Source organism: Hyperolius riggenbachi, chromosome 1, assembly GCF_040937935.1.
Source record: "Hyperolius riggenbachi isolate aHypRig1 chromosome 1, aHypRig1.pri, whole genome shotgun sequence".
Lineage (NCBI taxonomy): Eukaryota > Metazoa > Chordata > Amphibia > Anura > Hyperoliidae > Hyperolius > Hyperolius riggenbachi.
In genome coordinates this window covers 168,897,559-168,907,751 of record NC_090646.1, presented here as the reverse complement: position 1 = coordinate 168,907,751, position 10,193 = coordinate 168,897,559, and the positions used below count along the sequence as shown (strand labels likewise).

At 42.4% G+C, this 10,193-nt stretch overlaps 1 protein-coding gene across 2 annotated transcripts in view; it reads right to left on the bottom strand.

Annotated features, from left to right (window-relative positions):
- Positions 1 to 362: 362 nt before the first annotated feature.
- Positions 363 to 10,193, bottom strand: part of TMEM192 (transmembrane protein 192) — a 91,295-nt gene continuing 81,464 nt past the window's right edge. For both annotated transcript variants that reach the window (XM_068278837.1, XM_068278838.1), the window contains exons 5-6: positions 9,503 to 9,605; positions 363 to 4,159 (exon numbers count right to left, since the gene is read on the bottom strand). In XM_068278837.1, the coding sequence (XP_068134938.1) occupies positions 4,021 to 4,159; positions 9,503 to 9,605 (242 nt within the window). In that variant the 3' untranslated portion in view covers positions 363 to 4,020. The remainder of the gene's footprint in view (positions 4,160 to 9,502; positions 9,606 to 10,193) is intronic.

Here is a 10,193-nt window from a genome sequence, read left to right as displayed (position 1 = left end):
TTGATTGGCACAAGATGCTTGCAGACTGTAGACAGGCAGGGGGTAGCAGGTCACTCTAGCTGTGCCTCCAGACAAATGAAACTATAATTCACAGGAGTAGAACAAAAAGCATCCGAGCACCAGCAGCAGCAATGATGCTTAGTAAACCTTTATTCCATCCCCATACCGCATGACATACAAGTGCAATGCCTAACGTCGTTTCACAGGATAAACCTGCTTCCTCAGAGGCAACCAATAACACAGTGTTATTGGTTGCCTCTGAGGAAGCAGGTTTATCCTGTGAAACGACGTTAGGCATTGCACTTGTATGTCATGCGGTATGGGGATGGAATAAAGGTTTACTAAGCATCATTGCTGCTGCTGGTGCCCGGATGCTTTTTGTTCTACTCCTGTGTATTTGTACTGGATTTAATGCCCTGTATGTGTGTCTGTACCAAATACCAAGAACAGTCTTCTCCCATGAGGCCAGTTTTTTGTCTCTTAATGGTTAAATAAAAAGTGTGCACCTAAATGCTTCTATATTGGTGTACATGCTCACATGAACCCAATCATATATTAGTGGGGACGCCAAAAAAAACAGGCTCAGTGGCCACAAAAATCGTAATAAAAATCATTGACTGGTTAGGGGGTTGGACAAGAACACCTCTGTTGTCCAAATCGAGGCAGTGCTAAAACAGCTTACAGATGGTAATCAAAACCTATACAACTCAAAAGATTCAGTGTTTCCATATGTAAAAGTAAAAGGCATGTTGACCACGCTAATCACCCACAAGCTACTGTAAGCAGATTATTGAGGTAACAAGAATGCTGGGTGCCTGTCATGATAGGCTGTCTTAATGAAACAGGACTGTGGGGTGTCAGGGTTAAATAATTACTAGATCTGCTGTAATTCCTCCCGGCATGTGATCGCACTGCTCCCCTTGGAATGGCGGCCATGACGATTTTTGTTTCAAAATCTCAGATATGGATCTGGTCATGCCCCTCTGCGTTGCTGTGGCCCTCCCTCAGAGCTGGAGCCGATCCACGGCAATGCAGTCAGAGGTTTCCAAGGAGCTTCAGCAAACTTCGGAAACCTGGTCACTACTGCGTTCAAGGAGTGGGGCAGAGCGTCACCTGTGACACGATTACGTTGGACTAGGTAAGTATTCAACCGAGACACTGATCCTGCAGCATTAAGACAAAGCCTATCCTGACAGGCTCTTTTTTTTCCTTACTGAAAGTACTCGAATACACTGAAAGCTGTTGTCCCTTCAGAAAGCAAGAGTTTAGCTTACAGGAGATTCCACCAGTCAGTCAGGCTGAGCAACATACACAATGTTTGCATAATGTGACCTGTGAATACACGGTTCGTTTCTGCCGCAGATAGATGGCTCGATAGATAAATTTCTGACACGTCCGATCTCCCGTTCGATAGTCTCGATTTCTGATAGAAGTGAATGGGAAAAGATAAGAAAAACGAGTGGAAAATAAGATTCTACTGCAGAATCTAGCGGCAAAAACGATCAAGCGGAGAATCGAGCGGCAGAAATGAACCGTGTATTCCCAGCATTACATACAGTGTGCCATGGCTAATGGTTATTAACTCACGCACGTTTTATTATGCTTTGCATAGCAGCAATAAATATAGACTACGGCAAAAAAAAGGAAGAAAAACATTTCTAAAATTTGCTAATCAAGTTGTCCAGAACAGCCAAATAGGAGGCGTGTGATTCAAATACTTATTCTGAATGGCTGCTCTGCGCTATTGATTCACTTTTGCTTCAGATTTCTATCCGCTAAAAAAATATAAATCAGCCCCATTGTGGTTTCCATGAAAAAGAACAAAAATCGCCAACCAAAAGATATATACACTGTACAGAGATTTAAATAACAAAAAGGAATCAAAAGACAATTAAATACATATGGTGTAGAAAAATAATCACATTAAAAAGAAGCCAGAACTTTCTAAGTTTTCTCCAAGGTAATAGTCAATTAAAATACCTTTTAAACCATCAGCAAGCAAGAAAATACTGCAAAAAAGTGATATTCTTTTGCCAACTTTCTGGTACTTTTTTAATTGCCAAGTGCCAAGTTATTTTAAAGAGAAGATGAAAGATGATCACCTAGGAGAAAAAGTTAATTAAATAAAGGCCCGTGTATTGCATTGCACAGGAATACCACATGTGAACTAAAAGGTAGCCATACATATAGCGATGTATGGGCAGATTCAACCAAGAGACAAATCTCTCTCAAATCGAAACTGATAAGGGAGAGTTCTGTCAGCTGCCCATATACCACAGGTGGATTCCCAATCAATTGCATGCTGAAATCAACCCGGAATCGGCACTGTGTGCCGCCTCGTGGCTGTGCCCCCCTAATGCGATGTCGTCCCCCGCGCCAAAGTGTATACATTACCTCTCCGTGGCCTCCGCTTTCCCCCCTCTGCCTCCGTGATATCTTCTCTGCATACACGCGTGCTCCACGTGGTTTCCTAGTAAGGGTGCGCATGTGTGATGTCACACGCCTGCCCTTACCAGGTAACCACGTGGGGCGTGCGTGTATGCAGAAGAGGGTAATGTGCCCGGAGCAGCGGAGGCCTCAGACAGGTAATGTATATTTTACACAAGGCACCGGGTGTGTGTGTGTGCAGTGGACGACATTGAAATTAGGGGGGCACAGTGGCAAGGCGGCAGATGGTTTCATCGATCGGCGGGAAATTGCATGCCGTTCCCGCCGCGCACCAGACAAACTTCGGCCCGACATCTTGCAGCATCCGCTATAGACAATGCAACCAATTTCAGTCCCGAAATGGGTCGCTTTGTCGGTTGGGCATGTACTTGGAATTAGAATAATCGTATTGGATGGTCGATCGGTCGCCAAGTAGCCTGATGTATGGCCACCATTCCATGCATGTGTTTGGGCTTGCTCACATTGCTGCACACACAGAGATGTGAACAAGCCCATATTGTGTAGACAGTAAGTAGATATGCAGTATTATTATGCAACACAATATGCAGTGTGAATGTACTCTGTAAAATAACTGTTCTCCAGTCTCTCGTGCGGCCATGATAACTGTTGATACTAATAAAGTTGATTGAGTTACGCATTCATCTGGTGTGAATGTATGGCATTTTTCTTTTTGGCGAATTGGTATTGTTAGCTTTACTGCCCCAATTTTCTCAGTGTTGTGGTCAAGAACAAAGCAGTGACCAAGTGTCCAGAGAGCTGCCGACTGGCCAGATTTTTTTTTTTTTTTTTTTTCTGAAGAAAAAAAAAAAAAAAACAAAAAAAAAACCCACCTTTTCTCTGCAAATATTTGGACATTAACAACAAGAAAAGAGGCCAGATTTGTATTATCAAAGTACTTTGAGAGACCAGTTTCAATGACAAATATTTCACTTTTTGTTTTATCATTTCTAGCAAAGCAGGAATGTAGAAATAATGGCATCTAAATAGGAATAGTTCTCAGTCATTTGCACTGAGATGGGCCAACAAATTAAGATTTTTTTTATTATAATTATTCCTTGTACCTGTAGATTAGCTTTTTTGTTTTTTCCTTCACATTTATGGCAAGGTTTTAAAGACAATACAGTTGTGTTTCAATAAAGGAAACACTGCTTCCGAAGAGAGAAAACACTGATCAGTGGAAAACATACCTGAAATGTTATAACATTTTTATACTCACTGAAGAAAAAGGTCTTTCAGCATGTTCCAAACACACAAAGTGCTCAGATTAGTCTTGAAATTGTTTCACCAACTAGAAGGCTGTTAAAACATAAATCCTGAGCAGTAACCAGTCAGAGCATCAGTTGGGAGATAATGTGAATGTCATCTTCCCAGGAGGCAGTAGTATACAGTACTAAGCTACAGAGAATTGTGCAGTCTATTGTATTAAGTCACCTGTGGCTGCGCATTGCTGTGCAGTGACACCATTGCAAGGAGAATTGGAGAGTCTGTGTTGCATTACTGGATTCCCACCTGCGTCTGTTCATTGCTGTGCAGTGACACCATTGCAAGGAGAATTGGAGAGTCTGTGTTGTATTACTGGATTCCCACCTGTTCATCGCTGCGTGGTGACACCACTGTAAGGAGTTGCTGACTAAGCAGTGCATTGTTTCGCTTCAGATACTCTATTGTATCACCTTGTTTTTCAATGATTTCTTCTAAACTGGAGCCATCCCTAAAATAAAATATACAAATTCTTAATATTCATGCACAACTGTATTTTTTTTCTATATTCAATAAAGGTGACAAAATCACATCAAGAAAAAGAAAAAAAGAATGAGAATTGACTCAGGGTTGCAGATAAAGACATCTAATCAGATGTGTTCAGGTCTTAACTCGAGAGAGGCTCCCAGTGCCCAAAACCTACTCCGGTTGTGGCTGCGATTAGATTGAATTGGCGACCTTTGAACCGTAGGTACTTGAATGGTACAGGCGCAGTATTTCAGTTCCCCCTCTCTGTCCTTGCTCCAGATTGTGGGAGAAAAGGAAGCGCAGTCACAGAGGTGGGACTGAAACACTGCGCATGCACCACACAAATACCTCTGGTTCAAAGGTCGCCCACTTAATCTAATCGCAGCCACTACCAGAGTAGACTATGGGCATATTCTTGGGAGAGGACACAAAGTAATGGCGCCCATTAAATGGTACAATCTCCCGAACGACAGATCATACGATCGATCACATTGGGTGCAGTTAGTGGTGCCGATCGACAATGAATCATTCTATTGATCACTCTGTCGATTTGAATTTGGACTGATTCTTCTGGTCTGATCAAATGCCTTATTTTCCCCTCCGTTGGTGGGTCCTAATGATGGTTTCTTAATGATCGCAATGATCAGATCAGATGGCCGATTGTTCAGGATAATTGGATCCTTAATGGTGACTGCAAATATGCCCATACCTCTGTGTGGGCTCAGTTTCCCCCCTTATTTCACCTCAGACTCCCTTTAAGCTTGCTTAAAGCAAACCTGCGATGAGAAAGGAATTCAAATCTGGATACATGCTACAGCAGAGGGAAGCCTAGATGGTTCAGAGGCTTCTAGACCTAAACTGCTGCTCTGGGCCCTCTTCTTCTTGTGGCTTTGCTCCTGCTCAGGTACAAGCTTATCAGTATTGGTCATGTGTGAGCAAGGTCTGCACATGCCCAGATGAATGCAGCGTTCATGCACTGATGAAAGAAAGCTGTGCACAAGCATTTTGTTCTACTGGACATGCATAGATCTTACTTGTGCATGCCCAGCAAGGATAAGCTTCTAACACAGATGGGAGCATAGCCACGAAAAGCATATTCCTGATGTCCAATATGCTTAGAGGAAGCCAGTGCTGGAACAGTTGGGTCTAAGGATCAGGAAAGCTTCTGGACTAGAACAAGGCTTTCCAAACCTGAGGTATGCTTTTTTTTTTTCCAGGTACATGTTAAATATAAAACATAAAAAGTACAATAGACATGCAAACCGGACTTATGTATGGAAACGCAGAGATCGGGGTGTGGTCACTGCAGAGAGGCCTACGACGCCGATTGGGAGGGAGAGGGACTCTGCAGGGAGGGAGCAGCTACAGGGAGCAGGGAGGGGGATCGCTACACAGAGGGCTCTGGGTGGGGGTGGGGCACATGCCTCCCCTCGACAGTGTGCCGAGGGGACAGTGCAGGAGAGTATTGCACATCAATACCGTTCACAGCAGGTTTTGTACTGACGCACATACATGTCAATACCGCCAGGGAGGTTAAGCCAACAGCATGCAAGAAAATATTTGGTATAATTTCAATAGTCCCTTTTCCCCCCACTTACTTTTGGTACTTTTATTACAAAGTGCTTAAAAGTTATTTTAAAAGGAGCCAGGGGTATGAGCGCTATGGAGGCAGCCATATTGATTTCCTGTTAAACAATGCCAGTTGCATGGCAGTCTTGCTGATGTTTCTGGTTAGTAGGGTCTAAATCATACACCTAAAACAAGCATTTGTCATAGACCTCTGATCTGCATGCTTGTTCAGGGTCTATGGCTTAAAAAGTATCAAAGGCAGAGGATCAGCAAGACAGCCAGGCAATGTGCATTATTTAAAAGGAAATAAACTTATCAGCCTCCATTTTCCTCTCACCTTGGGTTACCTTTAAATGGAAGATCAAAAATGATCTCCTAGGAGATAAGTCAGGAGAAAAAGTGAATTGCATGTGGGCCCCAGACCCTTACTCAGTACCCCCACTCCATCTCACCCTACAATTGCTACAGTACTTGCAAAGCTCTACTTGTGCAGGCACAATCTGACCACGTAGACAAATGTACACCAAATGTCTGCGTTCAGGCAACCAAGCTGGCAGCTACAGGTACCCCCAGGTACAATGTACCAGCAAAGGGAATTACTATTAGAATTTAAAGTGTACCAAAGCTGTAAATATTTATTAGATTTATACATACCTGGGGCTTCCTCCAGCCCCATCCGCTCGGATCGCTCCACCATCTAGGTATCTCTCCAGCGGCTGCTAGAGAGATATGCAAAGACCGCACTTCTCCTGCATAGGCTGGAGCAAACTGACCTAAGTGACAGGACCCGGTTCCCAAAGATGCGGGCAGCGAAGGACAGCGGCATTGGACCGATCTGAGCGCATGGGGCTGGAGGAACCCCCCCCTCCAAAAATACCCCCGTTTTCAAACACACCTGAACTGAAAGGTATATACAGGTTAGGTTTATTTCCCTTTAAACAATGCAGAATGTCTGGCTGTCCTGATCACCCTTTTTCCGGAATACCTTTAGCCATAGACCCTAAGGCCATTATAAATCGCCAGCGCTATTGCAAGCGCTGAGCCAACTTGTACTGGTGCACCTATTCCAGGACAGGAAAAGTGGGATACCAAAACATATCAGGAATTGTTGGATTCAGCAGAATCAGGGATTATATAAACCGTAAAATTTGTCAGTAAGTGTAATCTTCCTAAAAAAAAAAAAAAAAAAAAAGTACATTTTGTTTGTGTTCAAGCCAATTCATTACGCAAAAAAAATATATATATGTCCTATTTCGTGTAGATTTTCTTGTAAATATCCTAAGTAAACCTAATGCGTGCAATACATCTAAAAACTGCTTGGCAGTAGAGGTTCGCGTTTAGGGCAAATCGGCTGGCAGGAAAAGGGTTAAGTAAGCACATTCCTAAAATGTATGCTGACATTATCACAACTATTTAGCAATAGGGATAATCAATGAGATGCAAATAATTTTAAGTTGATGTAGAATTGTGCAAATAAGCAAACAACATTTATGTATCAGAACGCAGACCACTTATCCCTACTGATCACAAAGGAGGCTGAAGTAACTGAAACACTGTAAAATATCCATTGAAGCGTTTGATTTATTCTGGACATTTTTCAGTGCTTTAGTGCACATCTCTGAGGCTGTTTTTCCACGGACTGTTGATAGGCAGTGAAGTGCCCCTCAAACTCTCACAACTGCTTGCTGCTGCCTGGTAACTGCTTGCTGAGCACACTGTTCAACTGTCCATGGAAAAGAGGCCCGATAGCCATTGTTCCTAAGGCTTTGGCTAAAAATAGACACAGACAGACCTGGACTTGCCTCACAGGAGCCTATAGGCACAGATGTCCTGGCTATCATGACCCACACCTGCCCACCAGGACTGATATGTGCACCAATTTTTTTTTTGGAACACGCTGTTATTTGTGCCTTGCTGACACATTTATGCTTGCCATCTATGCAAAAAGCACCGGAAACAGCAGTGCCGACATCCATCTGTATTCTTCTTTACATACAGATCACCTGGCATCTTAGCTTTCGCCCTCCACGAACATACAAACCACCAAACTGCACCACAAGTGTGTTGGCTGGCCCAGATGTCACTTCTCCCTTACTTCCCTTGCTCGTCCTAGGTAGCTACAGGTGCTCCTTAGTATTAGGTAGCCTGAAGTATCAATATTAAGTAGCTATAGGTGCTCCTGACTGAAGGGAGTGGAATGCTGAGAGCTGGGTGAGTAACCTCATTTACACGCTCGTCAGGACTCTGCATAGGTAATGAGGGAGGCACACAGAAAGGTGAGTGAGCCGACCTTCCATCATCAGGCACCTGTAGGCACATGCCCACAGTGCCTTATGGTAAATCCGGCCCTGCAGGTAATCTTGTATGCATTTGATACATGATCTTGTCCCATTTCTGCCTTTGTTACTATGCACCATCTCTCTCAACACATGCAACCTGAGGTTTGAAAAGTGTTTTTATTCTTTGCAAATTCAGGCAGCTTAAAAATGGACCAGTCGAGGTTAATTCACACTGGGCAATGCAGGTAGCTGGTAATCAGGACACAGCAAATATATCTAAAAAGATAAGTGCACTATGATGGCAAAATATTCAGAACACTGGATTTACTGAGCTCTAATGCTCTGTACACATTTGCTACCAAACAAGGTTTCAAAAGCTGTACATTACAATATTCTTCATACCCGCATATGTGTAGACAATACTGGATTATGCAATGAAAATAAGGGAATATGTATTGAAAATACTGGATTATGGAGTTCCACTTCCGATAATCCATAGTTCGCTTTACCAAGGCTTAATCTAGAATAAAGTAAAGCAAGCACTGGAGGTTTTAGAGCCAGAGGAAAAAAGGAAAATAAACAGGTTTATGGGCTACCACAATCACTGAAAGTCGCCCTGAAAGCTTGGCTCTTGTAATAGAAAGATATTTACTAATGATGGCCATAAACTACTTAGTTTTTTAGCAGATCAGGAAAATATAATTAAGGCCAGGTGTCCACTAGCGATACGATCGTAATCACTCAGCGTTTTTGCTAGCGTTTTGTACTAGCATTTTTCTGGTGCTTTTAGAAGCAATATTACTTTAACGCTACTGGTTTGTAGAGCGAATCCGATTAGCGGGGTTTTTTTATGGGGACGTGAAGTAAAACTGCTGCAAAATCGCTTTTTTACAGTGATTGAATTGAATTGCTCCAAAATGCTGCAGGACTGGTGTTTGCGATTTGCCTAATTGCATTCACTCCTGTGGGGTTCTCCTACAGTCACTTATTAGCATATCGCTTTTTGGTATCGCCGGCCACCCCAAAACGCTGCAAAAAAAAAAAAAAAAAAAAAAAAAAAAAAAAAAAAAAATCACTCGAGTGGGTCATAGCCCTGACATTGATCATTTACCTGGTATTAACCCTTGCACCAATCAATTTTAAGTCCCATTTCAGCAGACATCTGATCATAATGCCACTACTGCTTTGTTGCAAAGTGAAAAGCTTTGCGTAAGTCAGTAGCCCAGGCTCAGCCTGGCACACAACTCATGAAAGAATGGACGTTACTCACTGAGCATGGTTTGACATTTCAATAATAAGTAGTCATTACCTTAGTCTTTAGGCTTCCATTCAATTTGCTGAAGATCTATTTAACGCATTGTGGTGTGTATGGTGGCTAGCTTAGCTTCTGCAATCTTTTTTTTAGTTGGGCATTTAACCATTGCCTGCAATACTAATTGTTGATCTAGAAGTAGAACTGTGGGCTTATAATACAATACCTGAATCCAATTCCTGGTACGGTCCTTTTCTGAAATGCATGTATCTTATTCTCTTCAACGATGTCTGCTTCAGGCTTGCTTCTGTTAAACTTGTATATTCTCACTAGGAAAAATAAAGAGGAATATTTGGAATAAATGTACAGGTCACATTTACACCATGAAATTTAATTGGCCAAAAAGTGCAACTACAATTACATACATGGGATACTATCCGTTATACTAAGCACAGCCTGAAATCACAACATTGGTTGTTATTGGGATTATTTAGTCTTCATCACTGATATAATCTAAAAACCGTGATATAACTACAGTAACTAAAGAAAGCAATATCATTTTCATAGTTTTCACTGATGGTTTACCAGTAGTGGGTTTGTGTAACCATAAATGGTAGCCTGGTAGACATTACTCAGCATATTTTACAGAACATGCTTTGTCATCAGAGAATGAAAACATGGAGAGCATCTAATCGGTCATCGGGCTTATATGCAAGTTGTAATTTGTATGCTTTTTTTTTTTAGAGATCCTGAATGCCCAAAAGTTGCACAGCTTGAATGCTTAATCTGAGCTCGACCAAGAGACAGATCTCCAGATCTATTGGCTGCCCATACACCACAGACCGATTCTCGATCAATTTCAGCATGAAATCTCTCTGGAATCAGCCTTGTGACGCCGCCTCAGTTGATTCTCCCCC